The following is a 23327-nucleotide window of genomic DNA, read 5'->3' as shown; positions in this document are numbered from 1 at the left end:
CACACCCCAGGCAGGCAGGCAGGCAGGAGCACACACACCCACCCACATCCACCCTTGCACCCACACAGGGAAGGGTAGGTAGACGCTACCGCTGGAGGTCAAGTAGGGAGTAGGGGCACCCTGGGCGGGTGGGCCGGACAGGATGGCAGCGGAGAAAAAAGGACACCACGGGCACGATTAGGTTTTGGCCTTTAGTCTGAAAAAGTGTTGATTGAAAGTGTACAACAGAGAGCGGGTGCAAGCGGCTGGGGGCCATGGAGCCGCCAATAAAAAAGAATGTCCTTAAATAAAGTTCACAGAGTAAAAACCAGAACCACCAGTCCTTCCCTCCAACACAACGAGCACAGGCAGAGAACCGGCGATGAGCCCCAAGGAGCAAGGACGAGGCTGGGGAGGACAGCAGAGGCTCCCAGGCTGCTGTGTGGAGGGAGAGCCCTCTTTGGAATGGGCTGAGCAGAGCCACCCAGCTCCCCCTGCACACCTCATAACCACCACTGCTAAGGCTAAAGGAAAAAGACAAAACTCAGTCTCAGTCCGGAGGGCTCAGAAAACAGTCTAGGTGGGCAGGGGTCTGGACAACTGCTAGTCCCGCTTGGCCTTCTTCTTGTTGTCACTGTTGCCATTTTCTTCAGCCCCCTCAGTAGAGAGCACCTCCTCCAGTTTCCGCTTGCCACTCTCTGGCTGAAGCTCTGCTGTGTTTCGGGGCTTGAAGCATATGATGATGCAGGTCATGTTGTCACACCCTGTACCGTCCCCAGAGGTGTCTGGTGCCAGGCACTGATCCAGCAGCTACAAAAGGGATGGGGTAGCTCAGCTTCAGCGTTTGAAAACCTTCCTGGGAACCTAAAGTCCGACAAGAGGGCTGGCCTTGCTGAGACAGGGACGGCAGGAGGAGGGAATGGGCAACAGGTATCACAAAACAGACCACCTGCTAGACCATGAGGCCTAAAGATAAATCAGGGAAATGAGGGAAAGTGGAACTTTCTAGTCAGAGTTTAGTATGTCAGTAATTAGTGTAGAGTCTGGTCTTAACTCAGGTCTAAAGAGAAAACCTTGGATACGCAGACCAAACACCCTCTCCTCTACCGGGGGACTTACCTCTTCCACGATGGATGACAATAACCGAAGCTCCCCATTTTCATCACGCTGGCTGATCTTGGACTGAATAAAGTCTATAACTTCCTGGCTGCTCATCACATTCCTGGGGTCAGAAACAACACTCAATCTCCTTTAGTCCCACCAAGGCAGAGTAGACAAATATGAATAGAGGTGACAGGTGGCCCGGACAACATAAACACCCACAGACACTGTCAACTCTGCCTTAGGCTTGGGGCTCTTGACACTGAGCTGCCTATCTAGGCTCTAATTCTAGAGCAGCTTGAGAAAGGGGCTGAATATAGCCATTAGGATGACAAAGCAGCTGAGAGCCCTACAAAAGTAATGCTATGGGCGGAAAAGGGAGTTTTAGGGTGTTTTGCCAGTGCTCACCAGATGCCATCACAGGCAATGACCATGAATTCGTGATCATCAGTGAGAGTCAGCACCTTGATGTCAGGGAGGGCCGAAATCATCTGTTCCTCAGGTGGTAAGTTCTTGTTTCTCTTATAGAAGTGGTCTCCTGAAGTAAAGGAATGGCTGGTTGAAGAGGTAGTAGTTTGAGCACTTCCCACAGATTTGGGTTTGAGGCCAGTCAAATCCTGACATTCCCCCCTGCCCTTCTTTTTTTTTCTTAAATGGCCGCACTTATGGCATATGGAAGTTCCTGGGCGCGGGACTGATTGAGCCACACCTGCAGCAACGCTGGATCCTTCAACCCATTGCTCTGGCCAGGGATCGAACCCACACCTCCGCAGCAACACGAGCTGCTAGTCAGGTTCTTGACTGACTGCATCACAGCGGGAACTCCTTGTTTCCCGTCTTTACAAAGTTCCATAATCTAGTGGAATGTTCTTCTGGTTTCAGCCCTGTCAATGGGTTGCTGAACCTTAGGTCAGTTTTAACCTATCTTTCATCATCCAGAAATGATATAGCTATCTTACCTATTTCACAGAGACGTTTAAGGGACAGAGGTGGTAGATACAAAAGTACTTAGAAAGTCTTTCCCATGATTTCCTGGCCCTTACCAATGGCTCTGGAGAGGTTGAGGCCACCGTTGACTCGCCCGTCCATGGTGACCTTGCCACCAGCATTCTTGATGCGTGCCAGCTCCACTTCATCCTCTGGTTTGTGGTCATAGGACATGTCTAAAGCTTTGCCAGCCTCAGACACCACACAGCGGGAGTCTCCTGCATTGGCTACAATCAACTGCTTCCCTCGTATCAGAGCCACCACCGCTGTTGTGCCACTGTCAGAGCCAGGCTTAAAAGGAAGAAAGGAAGCATCATGGGCACTCCTAGACCCCAGCTCTAAGCATTCCCATATGTTTTCTCCTCTCACTAGGACCACCAAGAGAGCTTTAACAGACAGGAGGAGCAGAGATTTATTCTCCCCAGAGACCACAGCATGTGGGGCCCTCCCTTTTCTGAGATAATTCTACCCAGAAGACCTAACGCCTCTCACAGAATAAATCCCTCCTCCCATGACCATGACTTCAGTGCTAAGAGAGGAAGGGAACCCCTCTCCCAAAATAAAATTCAGAAGATTCACCCTGGCCTCTTGGCTTTCCCAGATTCACCGGCCTCCTTCCCCACATACCTCCTCTTTGCCTTCCATCCCAGGGACCATCATCTCCTCTTCTTCTTCCTCATCCTCTTCAGCCTCCTCAGTGTCATCCTCGTCTTCCTCATTCTCTGCCTCTTCACTGCTGTAGCCGTCTTCTTCCTCACTGCATTCCTGCCAGAGGGATGATCCCAGGCTACTGAGACCAGGATCATCCCCCTGCCCTTCCACCCAACTCACACTCAGAAGCAAGAGGCCCTGTCTGAAAAGAGATCCTCAAGACACTGAAAGATGCAAATGAATGATCATAATGGGAAAATGTGGGGGAAGGGAGAGAGGACTAGGATGGATATAGCTGATGTCCTGAACCAGGTTTGGCGGTCACTAGCAGGAAGTCCTGGGGAAGACCAGTCAAAAGCGCCTTCCAGGTAAGATGACCAGAAAAAAGTTCCCAGAAAAAAAAACACCCAAATATCCAAAGTAACAACCACTATATTCTTGTTCTCTCTTTGGGAGACAGACTATGAAAGACCAAAACTAGATCTAATTGTTATGACGTCAACAAAGGCAGAGGTAAGAGGGTTAATGGTACCTGTGCTGGTGGAGGTAATAAATTCAAGAAAAGCTTAGACTATAGCTGGGGGATGATATCAGACTAGGAGATGGAAGAGTAGAAAGCTGTGCACGGCGACTAAAAGGGCCCTCTCCACGACTTCAATGTCTGTCTGCCCTCAATGGGCCCTTACCTCACTGTCTTCCTCTTCCTCCTCCGCCTCATCTGACTCATCCTCACTGTCCTCAAAGAACTTGGACTTAGCAACTCGAGGCAGCTTGTCAGAGGCTGAAGAGCAGGAAGGCCCAGCCTCACCAGTGGGAGTGCCAGGCTCACCCCCTTGGCCTGCCTCAGTCCCACGTTCCGAGTTGGAGGAAAGGCCTGTGTGAGCCTTGGCTGTGGGGCCATTTTCCTCTGAAGAAGTTTCCCTAGATGGGTCCTCAGGTCCCGCCTCCCCATTGAGGCCCTGGGACCCTGCTTCCTCGCCTGTCCCAGCTCCAGATTTGCTGTGGGGAGCACCCTTGTGACAGTTCTGCCCATAGCGTGTCAGCAGCTCTTCAATAGTCATGGTAGCCTCTTCATGCAGTAGTGCAGCCTCCTCGTTGTCCACTGCAGGGAAGAGGCTAAATCAGCGCCCCCTTGCCAGACTCCTCATGGACTCAGCCCCTTACTACCTGCACAGCCTTTGCAACATGACCTCCAACCACCCCACCACCTCACACTCCTAAGGCTCATTTATCAAACCTCACATAACACTGGCCTCCTGAGACTACCCTTGGTCTTTGCCTTTCACCCTTCTTCTTAGTCAAAGGCGCACTAGTTACTATACGTTCCCTATCAACTCTCGTTTTTTCATTGCTCAGTTGAAAACCCCATGCTGGCTGAGGACCCAGGAAGTCTACAGTGCTAGTCCAGGTCTGGGGCCCAGGCTTAATGACTGGCTGCTATGGCTAGGAGCAGCTCCAGTCTTGAAAAAAGATCACATAAACATTACTAGGAACCAGAAAGACCCCATCACAAATAACGAAAGATAATGTATACAAAAATGCTTACAATGGCAACACTATGCACTCAACAAAAGTTAATCATCTCTCTCCTTTTCATAACCACCTGCAATACAGGAGATGCCTTAACATGAGGACTTCCCGGGACCTAGGAAGGCATCTTCTTTTAGAATTAACTCATAAATAAAGAATAGTTCTTTCAAATGCCAATTTCCTCCAAATAAGGGATGCCACACTCACCATCATCTTCATCAGCTACTTTTTCTTTTTCATCCTCATCCTCAGTGGGTCGCCCTGCAATCTGTGCCAGCTCTTTAATGACTTCCTCAGTGGTCAGTTTGGCATCGATAGCCAAGAAGGCATCTTCCAAAGCCTGAATATAAGCAAAATAGTATAAGGCAAATGTAGGAAAAAGTACAATGGTACAATGAATTGCCTATAAAGAATCCTGGGCACAAGGAGGGGATGCAAATTAGAGTGTGATCTGCCACACTATGAGACGTTCATAGGCAAATAAATGAAAAACAGTTTATAGACTTGGGAATCAATAAGGCAGCTCTAAAAAAGGCCTTAACATGATGCTAAGTACAGAATTCTTCAAGAAAAAATACAGTAAAAAGAAGCTAGGTAGGTGGCAGTGGAAAAGGAAAAGCCAGGGAATGGAAAACAAGGAAAGTCTATAGAAGTAGAGAATGAATAGTGTGGGAAGACAGACCTTCTGTAGCTTGCCTTCTTTGTAGGCCTTCTGATCCTTGATGATGTCAGGAAGATATTTGGCACAGTACAAGGCAACTTCCTCCCCTAGAAAAAAGGTAAAGTCTCCCAGAGCACTGCTACTCACACACAGAAAGGGATACAATATCAACACACCTCACTAGGGTGAATCCCAAGGGTTGAGGAGATGAGTTATCTTAGCACAAATGAAACCTATTAGAAAGACAATGCTTTGGGAGTTCCCGCCATGGCGCAGCGGAAACAAATCCGACTAGGAATTATGAGGTTGCGGGTTCGATCCCTGGCCTCGATCAGTGGGTTAAGGATGCGCCGTTGCCATGAGCTGTGGTGTAGGTCGAAGATGCGGCTCGGACCTGGTGTTGCTGCGGCTGTGGCATAGGCCGACAGGTGCAGCTCCGATTTGACCCCTAGCCTGGGAACCTCCATATGCTGCAGGTGCAGCCCTAAAAAGACAAAAGACAAAAAAAAGAAGACAATGCCTTGCTAAGTTCTGAGCCAGAAAATGGACTTCACCATCACCTCTCTCAGAGCTGTATCAATATATCCCATGTCTTTTCTCATTTGCATACTTAGTTTTCAGTGAAAAAGAGATAAATGCTAATATAGGAAGAGGCTTCTTGGATTAAAGCAAGGTCCGGTGAGATTAAGAACCAACACAATATCCTACTGGGAAGGAATGGCAGAACAGAGAAAAACAGCACCAGGCAGGAAGTGATATCTGAGGACCAGAACCCTGGAAAGTAAAAGAACAAAGAACCCGGAACTGGGGTCCTAGAATGTTACCAATATGATCTGCTCAAGTTACCTCCATGTCCATCGTAGACAGAAAACATGGCTGTCTCGCTGTCCAGCTCAGGAATACAGTTGTGAGCATCCTAGGAAAAAGAGCATAATCAGTGTTTCTCAAGGTCAAGGGATAGGCCTCCTTGTGCACCTTAGGTCATAAGGATCACTTTCACACTTTAATCTCACTAACCCTTCCCTGGCTGACCTACACGGCCTAGAAATAAGAAAGGAAGATGGGATGATAAAGTAAGAACAGTACAGGGAAGGGAGAAAGGGATGGGGGCAAGGGAGGGAAGGGGAAAAAGGAAAGGAAGGAGGGAGGGAAGAAGGGAAAGAGATGAATCAGGTCACTACCTCTGCAGTCTAGCAGCCTCAGCCTAGGAGATGTCAGTCCAGATGGCAGAATGTTTGGCTGTTGGAACTCTAGACCTGACCCTTTTGGATTTGTGGCAACTATGGGAAGAACCAGAATAAAGGATCTTTAAAGTCACTTCCAGACCCATTCTATGAATCAGTGAACTTCAAGGAAGAAAATGTTAGGGAAGATAGTAAAAGGGACCTGAGGGCATTACTGACCTGAAAAGTTTCTAGGAGATCCTAAGATAGCCTGAGCAACAACACCAGAAATTGGCAAAGCTACCACTTACTACAGCCACCACCCCACAAAAGTACCATCTAAACAAATTATTCCTCTTTTTTTAAAAAATAATGATTTTTATTTTTTCCATTACAGCTGGTTCACAGTGCAAATTACTCTTTTCTCTTAATGTTTAACTCACTTAAGAAGTTATTACCCCCAGGCTAGGTGGAGGACATAATTACAAAAGATTATCTTTTCAACAAATAGTTATTAAACTACACTGTGCTTAGTACTTGTTAACTGGAATTTACCATGCCTCATTAAATCAGCCTTCCCACCTCCTTACTCTAGCTGGAATGGAGACACCATTTAACTCTGAAGGCAGAGCACACCTGAAGAGCAATCTGCAATGGCCCTGCCACACCAACATTTTGTTTAGGAGGCTGGGCTTGAACAAATTCTTCTAATAATGAAACTCTGCCGCCCCAAACTAATATGCCAGGCTAAGCCAAAGTTGAGCCAAGACTGTCAGATCTAGACAAAAGGGTATCAGGCAGGAGTTCCCAGAAACGAATCTGACTAGAATACATGAGGACACAGGTTTGATCCCTGGCCTCGCTCAGGAGCTTGGGGATCTGGTGTTGCCGTGAGCTGTGGTGTAGGCTGCAGGTGCAGTTCAGATCCTGAATTGCTGTGGCTGTGGCGTAGGCCAGCAGCCATAGCTCTGACTGGACCCCTAGCCTGGGAACCCCCATATGCCTTGGGTACGGCCCTAAAAAGACAAGACAAACCAACCAAAAAAGGTACAACAGCTTAATTTGCCCCATCTTGGAAAACAACCCAAGCATCCTTTCAGGTACTCTCTACAGACAAAAAGGATATAATTAGCTATTTACTTTGATTAATTATCCTTGTATAAACTTAAAAGGTCTCCTTTGTCTTTCAGTTGTTAACATTTTACATTTCCTGATTATATTGATATTCAGGACATCTGAATGTAGTAGTTCTGTTGTCCCTAAAATAAGACTCTGCCTTTATTATACAAGTCTAGAAAATAAAATGTAGTTATTTTAAAGTAGAGAAGGAGAGCACTGAAAAGGAGCTACTCTTGTACTTCTGACTGTCTCCAGGAGAAAGTGCCCCAGAAGCTAATGTGCATCCACAGAAGGCCTTTGGTGGCCTATCTACAGCGATTATCACAACTGCCTCTTAGCCTTATCCCTAGGATCTAGAGAACACCACACATCAAAGGTCATCATCATCTTCTTTTTCTTTTTAGGGCCACACCCAAGGCATAAGGAGGTTCCCAGGCTAGGGGTCAAATCAGAGCCGAAGCCACTGCCCTACATCACAGCCACAGCAACGCCAGACCTAAGCAGTGCCTGCAACCTACACCACAGCTCATGGCAACGCCAGATCCTTAACCCACTGAGTGAGGCCAGGAATCGAACCTGCATCCTCATGGATACTAGTCAGATTTGTTTCTGCTGAGCCACAACAGGAACTCCTCAAAGGTCATCTCTTTCTCTCTCCATCTTCCAACCACTCCACCACCAGCCATGCTGACTTTCCTCCCCTCTAAGCTAGGGTTCATCTTACTGGGCCTTCCTCTCCTCTCACCAACATCTTAGCACCTACTTGTCTTTTATGACTGTCTTTTGCCCCAGCATCCTCTACCAGTGATTTTCAAATTTTAATGTGCCTGAGAATTCATTTGGGTACACGCACCCTTATGTTCACAACAGCACTATTCACAATAACCAAGACACGGAACCAACCTAAATATCCACCAACAGATGAATGGATTAAGAAGATGTGGTACACATACACATTAGAATACTACTCAGCCGTAAAAAAGAATGAAATACTGCCATATGCAGCAACACAGATGCCACTAGAGATTCTCATACTATGTCAGAGAAAGACAAATACCATACGATATCACTTATATGTGGAATCTAAAAAATGGCACATGACCCTATGTACAAAACAGAAACAAAGAACAGACTTGTGGTTGCCAAGGGGAAGGAAGGAGTGAGTGGGATGGACTGGGAATTTGGGCTTAGTAATATTACATTTAGGAGTTCCCGTCATGGCTCAGTGGTTAACGAATCCGACTAGGAACCATGAGGTTATGGGTTCGATTCCTGGTCTCACTCAGTGGATCCCGTGTTGCCGCGAGCTGTGGTGTAGGTCACAGATGCAGCCTGGATCCCATGTTGCTGTGGCTCTGGTGTAGACCGGCATCTACAGCTCCAATTAGACCCCTAGCCTGGGAACCTCCATATGCCACGGGAGCGGCCCAAGAAAATGGCAAAAAGACAAAAAGACAAAAAAAAAAAATACATTTAGAATGGATAAATAATGAGGTCCTATTGTGTAGTACAGGGAACTATATCCAAACTCATACAGAAGAGATGTTCTGGGTAGTCAGGACATATTAGTGAACAAAATAAAGACTCTTACTTCATTAAACAAAAAAATTCTTACATTCTAGTGAGGGATACAGACAACAAACACAATCAGTGAATAAATTATACAGCAGAGTGGTATACTCCACATAGAAAGATGGTAGCGCTATGGAATAAAGAGAAAGCAAACAGGTCTGAGAGGACAAAAAAGCAGTGGGAGATCCTTGGGACACAACACAGTAACCGTACGCTACACCCATAAGAAACCACGTCTCTGCAGACACTACCTAGGTCATGCTGTGCGCGTCTTAATTAGTTTCAGCAAAACAGTTGTGTCACATTAATGTTGATTTTAATTCTGCTAATTTTGTAGTTTGGTTTGCTGGCATGGAATTTACATTCAGTTCTGTGTTTATACACACTTAAGTAACATTAAATTAAAATCATTTTAGTGAATACTGGAGTTCCACAAATTTCACTTTCCTTAAAAAAAAAAAAAAAAAAATCCATGGAAGTTCTCCAAGATATTCTGTTACATAAAGCAAGCAAAGTGCATAACGATATATTTAGTACTTTTTGTGTAAGAGGGAGCATAGGAATAGATATTTGTCTTCTCATACTTTAATACTACAAGGATACACAGAAGACTAATAAAAGTAAACTGTGGGAGGGCATGAGGGTGCAGACAGACAGATGGGAGTAAGAATGAACCAAGGGAATGTTTAGCTTTTTCAAAAGTAAATTAAAATTTTTTAAGACTCAATATATACTAAGATTTGAGAGGCTGGTGGTCCAACTAATTCCACAATGGGGGGGTGTCGTGTCTTGACTGCAGCTTGCAGAAGTTCCCAGGCCAGGGATCAAACTCAAGCCACAGCAGTGACAATGAGAATCCTTAACCACCAGGCCACCAGGGAACTAGAACTAATTTTACTTTTTGGGTAGAGAGAGAAGCAGTCTTCCTGTCCAAAACTTCCAGTGGAATAAAAGAATTAACTGGTCTTTCTCTGTAATACAACGCTAAATTACAACAGTACCATCTATTTTGAACCCACTCTGCTATTCAAAAAAAAAAAAAAAAATCTTTATTTTTTTTCCTTTTTACGGCCGCGCTCATGGCATATGGAGGTTCCCAGGAGAGGGGCTGAATCAAAACTGCAGTTGCCAGCCTACACCACAGCCACAACAATGCCACATCGAAGTCACATCTGAGACCTACACCACAGCTCATAGCAACACCAGATCCCCAACCCAAGAGCAAGGCCAGGGATTGTACCTGCATCCTCATGGAAACTAGTCTGATTTGTTTCTGCTGCGACACAATGGGAACTCCTCTAAAAAAGAAAATTTTTTTTTCCTTTTTAGGGCAGCACCCATGGCATATGGAAGTTCCCAGGCTAGGGGTCTAATTGAAGCTGCAACTGCCAGTCTACAGGTCTACACCAGAGCCACAGCAACGCCAGATCCTGCCAGATCCGAGCCGCTTCTGCAACCTAAACCACAGCTCATGGCAACACCGGATCCTTAACGCACTGAGCAAGGCCAGGGATTGAATCTGCATCCTCATGGATCCTAGTTGGGTTCACTACCACTGAGCCACAACAGGAACTCCAAAAAATATTTTTGATTTATCTGTTCCTAACTAGATCAGTAATTTTGAAGCAGAAGATCTAGCATCAGTGAACATATGAAAAAATATTTAACCTCAATAGTAATCAAAGAAATGGACACTGAAAAAACAAGTAATTAGGGAGTTCCTGTTGTGGCTCAGTGATTAATGAACCCGACTAGGATTCATGAGGATGCAAGTTCGATCCCTGGCCTTGCTCAGTGGATTAAGGATCTGACGTTGTCATGAGCTGTGGTGTAGGTTGCAGACTCGGCTCAGACCTCGAATTGCTATGGCTGTGGTGTAGGCTGGCAGCTGTAGCTCTGATTTGACCCCTAGCCTGAGAACTTCCATGTGTGGCGGGTGCGGCCCTGAAAAGACAAAAGACAAAAAAAAGGAATTATCCTTTTGTGCAAATTAGACTGACAGAAAAGATTAACAGTATCCAGCCGTAATAAAAGGGAAGATAAAAACCGATTCTCAGGGAGTTCCCTTTGTGGCTCAGCGGTTAACGAACCCGACTAGAATCCATGAGGATGCAGTTTCAATTCCTGGCCTCCCTCAGTGGGTTAAGGATCTGGCATTGTTGTGAGCTATGGTGTAGGTAGCAGACAAGGCTCAAATCTGGCACAGATGTGACCCGAAGGTCACAGATGCCGCTCAGATCTGGCGTTGTTGTGGCTGTGGTGTAGGCCAGTGGCCACAGCTCTGATTTGACCCCTAACCTGGGAACCTCCATATGCCAAAGGTGGGGCCCTAAAAAAAAAAAAAGAAAAAAGAAAAAAGAAATTAAAATGAAAACAAAACCAAACAAAACCACACTCTCATATTCTTTTTTTTTTTTTCCCTTGCTTTCTAGGGCTGCACTTGCAGCATATGGAAGTCAGAGATGAGCAGCTGCCAACCTATGTATGCCACAGCCGTAGCAACATGGGATCCGGGCTGCGTCTGCAACCTACATGACAGACCAGGGATCGAACCTGCATCCTCATGGGTACTAGTCGGGTTCGTAGCCTGATGAGCCACAATGAGAACTCCCACATTTTCATATTCTGACCAACAGGAATATAAATTAGTAGTTTTCTTGGAGGACAATTTGGTAATAAGCATCAAAATTTCCAATGTGCAGGAGCTCCTGCTGTGGTGCAACAAGATCGGCGGTGTCTTGGGAGCACTGAGACACAAGTTCAATCCCTGGCTGGCACAGTGGGTTAAGCATCCCATGTTGCTGCAGCTGCAATTTAGATCTGATCTCTGGCCCAGGTGCTCCACAGGCCTTGGGGCAGCCAAAAAAGAAAAATGAGGGGAAAAAAAAAAAAATTTTTTTTCTAATGTGCATGTCTTTTGATCTAGTAATTTGACTTCTAAAAGTTTATTTTAGGGGAGTAATAACACAAGGATACAAAGATATGAAGAATGTTCATTACAGCATTATTTATAATAAAAAACAATGATAACCACTGAAACTGATAGAGAGTTCCTGTCATGGCTCAGCAGTAACAAACCTCACTAGGACCCATGAAGACACGGGTTCGATTCCTGGCCTTGCTCAGTGGGTTAAGGATCCGGCATTGCCATGAGCTGTGGTGTAGGTCACAGAGTGGGCTCGGATCCTGAGTTGCCATAACTGTGTAAGCTGGCAGCTATAGCTCCAGTTAGACCCTTAGCCTGGGAACTTCCATATGCTGCACGTGGGGCCCTAAAAAGACAAAAAAATTTCCATGAATAGATTAGATTATAAGCAGTACAACTCTCCAATGGAATATATGCAACTGTTAGAGAAATTATAAATATGTTTATTCAGAAATAAGTTTACAATATATTAAATGATAAGGAGTTCCCACTGTGGCTCAGGGGGGCTAAGAACCCAACATAGTCTCCATGAGAATATGGGTTTGATCCCTGGCCTTGCTCAGTGGGTTAAGGATCTGGGCGTTGCCTGCAAGCTGTGGCACAGACCATAGATGTGACTCAAATCCCATGTTGCTGTGGTGTAGGCCAGCAGCTGCAGTTCCAATTCAACCCCTAGCCTGGGAACTTCTGTGTGCCGTGGGTGCAGCCATAAAAAGAAAAGGAAAAAAAAGAGAGAAAGAAAAGAAAATACATTAAGTGATAAAAAGCAAAAAAAATTTTTTAAAAATCTGTATGTACATGTTAGAAGTCTGAAAGATCGCCTGGCCCAGTAACTTCTACACACCATGGTTATGGCCAAAACAAACAAACAAACAAAAAAAACCCTTAGTGGAAGATGAGATTTATCTCCTACTTTTCCAGATTTTTATTTTTGTACAATTAGCTACATTGTTTCATTCTGAATAATGACAACAAAATAAACCTATGAATTATCCTTAAGCTGCCAAACTTTCATATACTACATGATCTCTGCCAAACTATCTCTTAGTGTGCCTCAATTTTACCCTCTATGATACGGAATAAGAATATCTACATTTGGAGTTCTCTTGTAGCTCAGCATGTTAAGGATAGGCATTGTCACTGTAGCGCCTCAGGTCACTACTGTAGCATAGGTCTGGCCTAGGAACTTCCACATGCTCCAGGTACAGGCAAAAAAAAAAAAAAAAAAAAAGACTATCTACATCACTTATATCAGCACAACACTATCGTGTGAGGATGATGTAAAACACGTAAGAATTCTTTATAACTGGAATGTAATATATATTTATTCTGCTCTGAAATTTAGCACCTGGTTTACATTTGTTTTCTATATTCTTTTTCTCAAAGAGGAAAATGCCCACCATAAAGATTCATCTTACGGTTTGAGGTCTCAGTTCTTAGAACTACACCACATTACCTTCTCTTCCTCGGGAGACCTTGGATCTCTATCACTTTGGATCTATATCCAGGAGGAACTGCTCTACCTTCTTTACCCTTGTCTTTCTGTTCCTTCTGAACTAGAGCTAAGTGTTTCAACACTGTCTCTTAGCAGTCTAGAAAAACTCATCCAACCTTGCATAACCTGACCAACTGCTTTTTTTTTTTAATCCCTGAATCAGAGCCACTAAGTATCACTAGTCATAAAATGTCAGGAAATCACATTGATTATAGTCACTATTTACATTTGGGTTCCCCCCTCTATTTTGCATTGACTCTTAAATATATATATTTTATATATAATAAAGGGCCACACCCACGGCATACGGAAGTTTCTAGGCCAGGGATCAAATTGGAGCTACAGCTGTCAGCCTACACCACAGCCACAGCCACTTGGCATCCAAGCCGCATCTGTGACCTACTCCACAGCTCACAGCAATGTCAGATCCCCAACCCACTGAGCAAGGCCAGGGATCAAACCCACATCCTCATAGTCAGATCCATTCCCACTGTGTCACAACGGGCACTCCCACTCTTAAATATATTAACCCCAGCCAGTCATTAACCTTTCCCATACAATTCAAGTTCTCAATGCTATTTTCCTCTCATTCTTAGCAGATGAACTAACCCCTTACTTTACTCAAGATCAAGGTCATATTTCAAGATCTACTTCACCTTCCCTATTCTAACTCAAAATTCCTAACTTTGCCTTCACTTCTACCTCAGAAGCAGTATTTTTCCTCTTTCTAGATTAACATTTCCTCTTAAACTCAAACCCTTCTTCAAAATCATACTTCACAGAGCAGGCAGTACTGTCACAGCAATGCAAATAGCCATTTTGCAGGCTTCATTCTCCCCAACCATTGTATGTAATTAAATAGTACAAACCATGTCAACTTTCTTGAAAATTCTCTTGGCTTCTTTGAAGAAGTGTAGTTCAATTATATGTTTCTGTAAGATGTCTTTTCTCCACCTCAAACTTAACATATGTAAACAGAGATTCAGCAGTCTCTAAAAAATTAGAGCCTCCCCTACATGTCTTATTTCTGTCATTGAAATCTTAACTCTCCCAGGCGACACCTAATATCAGTCCTCCTTGACTTCCTGGCAGTCTTTCAACGTCCATCACTGAGTCCTGCTGACTTTTCCCTCATAACTCATAACTCTGATCCTGGATTACTTTACTCTTAATATTTTAACCCTTCTCTTGTCATTACTTTCTATCCCTTGTAATCCAGCCTACACACATCTACCTAATTGCCAGATTAATCTCCCTAACCTTTAATTCCTAGGACCTTCAATGGACACTACTACAACAGATTAATGCCATACAATTTGCTGGCAATTTAAGGCACTCAATATATTCATTCCTATCCATCTCTACAACCTAGTCTCTTTAACTTGTGCCATTCCCCAAAAGAAAATCCCCTGCTCCTGACAATGACCACCCTATGCCAGCAAAGTAGTAAGCACGCCTGCCTCAGTCTTTCCTCCTATCCTTTCTTCTTCTTCTTTTCTTTTTTTGTCTTTTTGTGTCTTTTTAGGGCTGCACCGTGGCATATGGAGGTTCCCAGGCTAGGGGTCCAGTCGGAGCTGTAGCTGCCGGCCTACACCACAGCCACAGCAACGCCAGATCCAAGCCGCATCTTCAACCTACACCACAGCCCATGGAAACGCCAGGTCCTTAACCCACGAAGCAAGGCCAGGGATTGAAACCCGAAACCTCATGGTTCCCAGTCAGATTCGTTTCTAATGGGAACTCCCCAGTCCTTTCTTCTAATACTTGTTCTTCTTCCACTTTCCTCCTCCCCATGTTACCTATACATACTCTTTCCTGAAGACCAAGTTAGTGTCACCACCTTCAAGAGATCTTTTTTCTTTGTGCCCATGCCCATGGCATGTATAAGTTCCCAGGCCAGAGACTGAACCTGAACCACAGCAGTGACAATGCTAGGCCACTAGGGAACTCCCAAGAGATCTTCCTTAATCATACCAATACTCTGTGATCACTCCCCCCTCTGAACTCTTTTAGTATTTACTGCCTCTACCAATAATTTGGCACTCAGCATATACTATCTTATATTGGTATCCAACATTCCATAGGAGAAAATGGGAGTCTTAGGTCCAAAAGAACATGAAAACAGACTGTCTTAAGTTTCTTTATAGCTCTGGGGCCTAACACTATGTTCTGTAAATAGCAGAACTTCCATATTTGCTTATAATGATAAGTTCCCAGTTGCCTCAGAACAAATATCTTAAGAGATAATTCCTTTATTTACTACCCTAAACCTAGAGATGTATCATAACACAATAATCATTGAGATGGTCTGGAAGAGATGATACTAAACCATATACCATAGCCTCTTCTGATTTTCCAGACAAGCAATATGTCTATTAATTTCTTTTTAACTTTTGGTTTCATTTTTATTGTGATAAAATGAACATAACATAAAACTCACCATTTTAACCATTTTTAAGTGTACAGTTCAGTAGTATTACATAAATTCACACTGTTGTACAACTATCACCACCATCCATTCCAGAATTTTTTTGTCTTCCAAAAAAATTGGGTGGGTCTGTTACTAATAAAGGCCTGGTTACCTTTCCTGATATGAATCTCCTAAGGTTAGAAATATATCCCAAAGGCTACTGTGTCACTGGATCAACCATTTAGATTTATGATAGTTAAATTTATCATCTGTGTCTTTCAATTCAAGAAAAAAGTGGGGGAGTTCCTGTTATAGATCACCAGTAACGAACCCAACTAGTGTTCATGAGGATGTGGGTTCAATCCCTCACCCAGCTCAGTGGGTTAAGGATCCAGTGTTGCAGCTCAGCTCTGGCGTTTCTATGGCTGTGGCACAGGCTGAGCACTGCAGTTCTGATTTGACCCCTGGCCTGGGAAGTTCCATATGAGTGGGTGCAGCCCTAAAAAGGAAAAAAAAAAAAAAGAAGACAGCTGGGAAGGGACTTACATACACTGAATGTTTTGTGTCACCCTAAAATTCGTATGTTGAAACTTCATCCCCAGTGTGATAGTATCTGGAGGTGGGGCCTTTGGCAGGTAATTAAGTTTTGAAGAAAGAGCCCTCATAAATGAGATAAGTGCCCTTATTAAGAGACCCCAGAGAGCTCCTTTGACTGTGAGGACATAGCTGGAACACAGCCATCTATGAACCAGGAAGTAGGCCCTCTCCAGACACCTTGATCTTAAACTTCCCAGCAGGGTTTCAAAGAGGTTTTTTTCTTTCCCCTTATTAGGGCCACACTACAGCATATAGAAGTTCCCAGGCTAGGGGCCATATCAGAGCTCAGCTGCCAGCCTACCAGCTTGTGGCAACACTCGATCCTAAAACCACATCCTCATGGATACTAGTTGGATTCTTAACCTGTGCTACAGCGAGAACTCCTCACAGAGTTAATTATACACCCATGTTCAGGGCAGCTTTATTCACAACTGCCAAAAAGTAGAAACAACCCAAGTGTTCAACAGATGAATGTATAAACAAAATACAGTATCTATGTACAATGGAGCATTATTTAGCCTTAAAAAGGAAATTCTGACACATGCTACAACATGGAAGAACTTTGAGGACATTATGCTAAGTGAAATAAGCCAGTCTCAAAGACAAATCTGTCTACATGAGGTACTTAGAGCAGTCAAATTCACAGAGGCGGGGGAATGCGGAGTTGTTGAATGGGTAGTTTCAGTTTTGCAAGATAAAAAAGAATTCTGGAGACTGGCTGCTCAACAATGTGAATGTACTTAATACTACTGAACGGTACGTTTTCAATGATTAAGATGGTAAATTTTATGTTATGTGTACTTTACCATACAAACATCCTATAAAGAAAAGCCCAGTCTCAGATGGCATCACTGTGAGTTTTACCAAATATTTAAGGAAGAATTAATAGTAATTCTCCACAAACTCTTCCAAAATACAGAAGAGAGGGTAACACTTCTCAAGCTTATTCTATGAAGCTAGTATTATCCTGATACCAAAATCAGACAGACATTACAAGGAAACTATAGATTTGGAATTCCCTGATGTCTCAGTAGGTTAAGGATCCGCCATTGTCACTGCTGTGGTGAGGGTTACTGTTGAAGCGAGGATTTGACCCCTGGCCCTAGAACTTCTGCATGCCACAGGTGCTTCCCCACCTCCAAAAAAACCCTATAGACTTAATACTGCTAAGATAGCAACACTCATCAATTGATCTACAAATTCAGCACAATCCCCATCAAAATTCCTGGTGCTTTTTGTACAGAGATTGACAAGCTGATCCTAAAGTTCATAGAAAAGAACAAGAAAAAGAATGAAGCTAGAAGACTAATACTTCCCAACTTCAAAACTTACCACAAGACAGTGTGGTACACAGATCAATGGAATGAAATTAAGAGTCCAGAAATAAACCCTCATATTTATGGTCAATTGATCTTAAACAATGAAGCCAAGATAATTCAGAGGGAAAAGAACAATCTTTTAACAAATGCTGCTGGAACAAACATATCCAGAAGCAAAAGTAAAAAGCTGGACCCCTTCTTTACACAACAGACAAAAATTAACTCAAAATGCATCACAAACCTAAATGTAAGAGCCAAAATTACATTACAAAAACTCTTAATAGATAAACTGGACTTCATCAAAGTCAAATTTTTTTTTTTGCTTCAAAGGACACCAATAAGAAAGCAAAAGAGGCTCCTCATAGCATGGGAGAAAATATTTGCACATAATATCTGCTAAGGGAGTTCCCATTGGGGCGCAGAGGAAATAAATCCAACTAGTATCCATGAGGATGCGGATTCAATCCCTGGCCTTGCTCAGTGGGTTAAGGATCTGGCATTGCTGTGAGCTGTGGTGTAGGTCACAGAGGCGGCTCAGATCTGGCAGTGCTGTGGCTGTGGCACAGGCCAGCAGCTGTACCTCCGATTCCACCCCTAGCCTGGGAACTTCCATATGCTGCAGATGCAGTCCTAGAAAAAAAAAGGCAAAAAAAAAAATCATATCTGACAAGAGACTTGTATCCAGAGTATATATTAAAAAAGAGAAAGAAAGGAAAAAAACCCTCTTACATCTCCATAAAAAGACAAAAGAGAAAGCCCAAATAAAAATGAACAAAGGATCTGAATAGACATTTCTCCCAGGATATATAAATGGCCAATAAGCACAAGGAAAGTGGCTCAAACATCATTAGCCATCATGGAAATACCATCAAAACCACAATGAAACATTATTTCACACCCACCAGAATGGCTATAACTGGGGGGAAAAAAAGAGATAACAGGTGTAGGTAGGATGTAGAGAAAATGACACCCTCATATATTGATGGTAGAAATGTAAAATTGCACAACTACTTTAAAAAATAGTTAAGCAATTCCTCAAATGTTAAACATGGAGTTGCTATATGACCCAGCAATTCTACTCCTAGGCTACTCCTAGGTATACACTCAAGAGAAACAAAAACTTATTTCAAAGAGGGAAAATAACAGGCTTTTAAACTTGAAAAACTTGAACATGAATGTTTATAGCATCCTTATTCATAATGATCAAAATGTGAAAATCCAAACAGCAACTGATGAGTGGATAAAGGAAACGTGCACACAATAGAATATTATTCAGGCATAAAAAGGAATGGGGTAATGACTGATTCATGACACAACACGGATGAACTTTAAAAACATTATGTTTAGCAAAAGCAAGAGAAAAAAGGTGATATATTTATATCCAATGTTCCGAACAGACAAATCCATAGGACATGTAAATTAGTGGTTGCTGGGGTTATAGGAGGAGACATAGGGAGTGACTGGTAATGGTTACAAGGTTTCTTTTGGGGGTGATGAAAATATTCTAAACCATTAGTGGTCATGGCTACACAATTCTGTGAATACATTAACTAATGAAATGTACACTTTAAATGGATATGGTACCTGAAGTATACCTCAACAAAGCTGTTTAAAAAGGGACCTATATATATGTTTTAAAGTATGCCTTAAGTTCAATTCTAAAGATCTGTGCTTCCACACAGCACACTTTTAATGGCAGCTAACAATGGCAAGAACTACTAACCAGGTATGTCAAACTCCTATACTCAAATTCAAGCCCTTATCTTACCTCTCCAAGTACAACTCTAAGATGAAAACCCAACAGAGGTTCAAAGGTTGGGAAGCAATATCAACAACTGCTTGGGGACTGGTCAATAAATAATTTATGTAAAATACTCTTGATACACTGAAAAATAAGCTCTGATTATAACATCTAGTTGCTTGAAAACTTATAAAGGAATAGTATAGTAGAAAACAATTTCCTCCATATTCATGGACATAGACTTGATATCATTTCATACTATATTTGAATTGTGAAGATTAGGTACTGCATGCTAATCAAATGAAAGAAAAAAAAAGCCCTTTTATGAAAGTTACTTAACTGCATCCTAGACAAAGGAATTCTGATCGGGTTCAATAAGTAAAAAGTGCTTTAAGGTACAGAAATGAGACACTAATCTGGGGAAGAGACAAATACTCTTCAGCCTCAGATGTCTTCTCTCAAGTGGAATCCAAAAGCATGCTTGTGGTATCTCATTTTATATTTCTCCTATTAATATAATGATTGAAACTATCACGCATGTATCTTAAGAACTTTCTGCTCAACATTATCTATATTCAATTCTAGATGATCCTCTATGACCATTAATTAGCCAGCTTCTATACGGCAATTAAGAGCTAACCTACTCTAAATTATACTCTAGGTATTAATGCTGCCCTTTAAAAAAGGGGAAAATATTATATATATAAAATTCCTAATTTCCCATAGGGAGCAATTCTGTAACTTCCAGAGAACCTCATAACCAAAAACTAAAAGTACCCTAGTCTCTTTAAGACTACATCAACTAAAAAAAGTGTTTTCAAATTGGACTTCTCATTAGCCACCAAAAACTCAGAGCCTTTCCAAATATATTTCTCAGGCACCCTTCCACAACCTACCTGTTAACTCCCAAAATACATACCTCAACCAGCTTGAGGATCACTCCAAACCATGGAGAAGGAAGAAGGGAAGGGAACATCAACTGTGGTATTTTGATTACCCCTCCTCAAAACACCCTGGTTCCACAGCAAGAGGGGCTAGAGAGAGGCAGAAAGTATAAAATGCCAGCTATTGATAGTTGCCATCCTTGCCTCAAGAGAAAGGATAAAATAGTACTCTCTTAGCCTGAATCTATGCATCAGTCAGGCTTTTAGCAACCTTTATAATGTGCATTGGTGTGATAAACGTAGCTCAACTAAATCATTAGGACCAAGCAAATTAAGGTCAATAGAATTAATAAATAAGTGGAATTTTAAGTCCTAAAGGTTAAGAGGAACAGGAGTACACTTTCCAAAAAGATTAAGATTCACTCAAGAGGCTAGAAGTCCAAGTTATTTTCTTGCCATAGCAAAGAAACTGTTATACTTAAGGGAGAGAGGAAATAAAGCCAGAAGCGAAAGTATCATTGCAGCAGAACAGGATCCCATACAGGACTTGGAGTGTATTTTATTAGATATATTTAACTATTTAAACAAAAGTAAAATCAAATACTGCATAATAAGATTTTGAAACCCTAAGTGGTTATCTCCCAGGAGGAGGATTAGAATCTAAGGAATAGTCTAGTAAGATCTCTACAAACTAAACTGCCTCTGATGAAAAGTCATGTTCTAATTACTAGAGGAGGAACCAAAAATAAAGGGAAATGCCCTGCAGAGAAGAAGCAAACAGTACAGAATCACTGGGCAAACAATTTGGAAAACTGAATATCCAAGCAACTCAATTTATAAAGAAAACTAGAAAGAGTACCAAAGAAATGGAAAAGCCACAGCAGAGAGGAGAGTCGAAAATACTGAAGAAGAAACCTGAAAGAAAAGCTTTATTATGAGATGAGACAGTCACCTCAAATCTTACCAAATTAACAGAAAATGTCATAGAAACAGAACTCCAAATTACCAGCTAATCCCAACCCCAGCCTTAAATTAAGGCTTTCCTTTGGAAGCTTCACCCAGATATTCCTACAAGTCAGACAATTACATTTACCAAGTACTCAGTAAGCTCAATACTGTGCACCACAGTCAAAAGTGAAGGCTTTACCTCAGCCTGACACAGAGAACAGTGCAGTGCAGCAAGAGTCTTGAACCATTTCCATCCTACAGATCTTTCCTACAAGGCACAAGTATCCTAATCTCTCCCAGCCTCAATTTCTGAGCAGTAAAGGGTGGGAGCCAATCTTAGTGAGATAACTATAGGATCCTCTCCATTCCGGAAATTTTACACCTAATGATAATGTCTCCTGTGGGTTCAAAATTTCACTTTGAGAACAAACCATTCAAGTTTACACTGTCATTCCAGAGCTAACCACAGGGAGGAGTGAGGGATTTGAAGAAATTCCCAAGGGAGACAGTATTTGCTGCTACCTGAAGCCCACCTAGTAAATGGATCAACCCTCAATCCCAGACAGAATTATGAGCATTTCCCTGGCTCCTCTGCCTAGATCTCTCGGTACTCTTCACAAAAACATGTCACACGTCTTTCCCCCTTCCCTTCCTACCATAGTTTTCTCCATTCTCCTTTGCAGTTTCCCATACAGTTGCCCAATACTATGCCTTTTTCTCCAGAATTTTTCCATAGCAAAATTTTCTATGAAAGAAAAAGAGTTCTCTGTACGTTAAGACAAAAAGTTGATGAAATTGTTGAAAATCAAGGAAACTATAAACTACAACAAGCACAGGCAAAAGACAAGTACCAAGTTTTAGAGAAACCCCGAGTGAGGAAAAAAAGAAAATCAAGCATTATAAAAAAAGAAATTATCGTGATGGACACAATTCAAGTTTTCCAAAGGCCACGAAAGGCCCTGAAACATACAAGAGACAATTCTTGCAAGTCAAGTCAAACCTCCGAAATTAATTTGTGGTGCCCAGGGCCAGGCAACTAGGTATTAAGAATTTGAAACAGACCATTTACCCGGCTTCCTTTCACTGTCAAACTCCTCGTCCAAAGAACCCTCTCACATCACTTCTTTTTTTTTTTTTTTTTTTTTTTTTTAAGTACACTCATTCACATCTATCCCCCTCTCCCTAGCAAAATCAATGGATAGTCCCTTTTCATCTTCACTCCCACACTAAACCTCACACCGTTTGCGAGCCTGGAAGGCTGGGTTAGCACGAGAGGATGGCGCGAAGGCACGGGGACGTCGGTCAGTGGGCGGAAGGTGCCTCTCCCCACATGGCCGAGCCCTCACCGCCAAGGTGGCCACCGGCACACGGTTCCCTAGCACCGGCAGCTCTCTCGCTGCCTCGGCCCCGCTCTCGCTGTCGCCCCCCAGATTGCTGCTCCGGTCGCAGGCTCTCGATTCGGACCCTTCCCCGAGGATGACCCCATCCCCCCGCTCCCTTTCTCCGTCGGGTTCCCGCCCTGCAGTCGCCAGCCTATGGGCCCCTCCCGCCTCACCTCCATGGAGACGCGCCAGCCTTGCATGGCGGAGAAGCCGTAGGGCAGCGGCAGGCGCGAGGCGCCGACCCCGTCCCCAGAGCACTTCACCGTGTTGGGCTGGGAGAGGTAGGCACCCATGGCGGCGGCTGACCGGCGACCTCAGGGGAAGGCGAGTGGGGCGCGACCCGTGCCGGAGCCGGAGCCCCGGGGGCGCGCGTGGCAGGAGCGGGCTAGACTGCGCGGCCGACGCAAGGTGCCGGTGAAAGGCGCGAGGCGGGCCAGGAGGCGGTAACGGGACGGGAGCAGAGAGGGAGCGGAAACGGAAACGGCACCGCTTCAGACCCCGCCCGGCCGGCGCGGCGCGGCACGGCGCCGCGCCGCGGGTAGTCATTTCCTTAGCAACTCGCCCCGCCCGCGGGGACAACGGCCCGCCCAACCGCCGCTCCCGCGAGACTGGCGCGGCCACGCCCACCAACGGCCGCGGCCTGCTTGGGGCGTCCCCGTGGGCTGCGCGTTGCCTCCAGCTCTGCCACCCTGTCCCCCGCCTCTTCTCCTGGCCTCGCGTTTTGCCTAAGCTCTTTTGTTTGGGACCTGGGGCTTCCGGTCCATCCTCCAGCGTGTCAGCTCCCTGTCTCCCCTCCGCGCCCGCAGACTCTGCGAACCGCGCCCGAAAAGGTTGACTTAAAGTTGGCTAGTATTTGTTCTGA

The 23327-nt window shown here is 43.8% G+C and overlaps 1 protein-coding gene across 7 annotated transcripts; it reads right to left on the bottom strand.

Moving 5' to 3' along the window:
- Positions 1-177: 177 nt before the first annotated feature.
- PPM1G (protein phosphatase, Mg2+/Mn2+ dependent 1G) lies at positions 178-22930 on the bottom strand. Of its 7 annotated transcripts, none has more exons than XM_085019859.1 (13): positions 22430-22708; positions 20171-20285; positions 14054-14144; positions 6091-6189; positions 5756-5825; positions 4931-5016; positions 4456-4588; positions 3405-3820; positions 2695-2832; positions 2124-2358; positions 1489-1618; positions 1099-1201; positions 178-789 (listed from the first exon to the last, which is right to left on the bottom strand). In XM_085019859.1, the coding sequence occupies exons 5-13, from the start codon at positions 5781-5783 to the stop codon at positions 583-585; spliced, it is 1476 nt and encodes a 491-aa protein (XP_084875985.1). In that variant the 5' UTR covers positions 5784-5825; positions 6091-6189; positions 14054-14144; positions 20171-20285; positions 22430-22708; the 3' UTR covers positions 178-582. The 7 variants fall into 7 exon arrangements, with proteins under 7 accessions (XP_084875985.1, XP_084875987.1, XP_084875989.1 ...); XM_085019861.1 differs by lacking the exon at positions 22430-22708 and adding an exon at positions 22153-22353; XM_085019863.1 differs by lacking the exon at positions 14054-14144.
- Between the last annotated feature and the right edge of the window lie 397 nt (positions 22931-23327).

Source organism: Sus scrofa, chromosome 3 (assembly GCF_054392235.1).
Source record: "Sus scrofa isolate SSC_HxYL_T2T_F1_AM1 chromosome 3, Sscrofa_HxYL_maternal_Yorkshire_Landrace_v2.0, whole genome shotgun sequence".
NCBI lineage: Eukaryota > Metazoa > Chordata > Mammalia > Artiodactyla > Suidae > Sus > Sus scrofa.
This window is presented reverse-complemented; position numbering and strand designations above follow the sequence as displayed.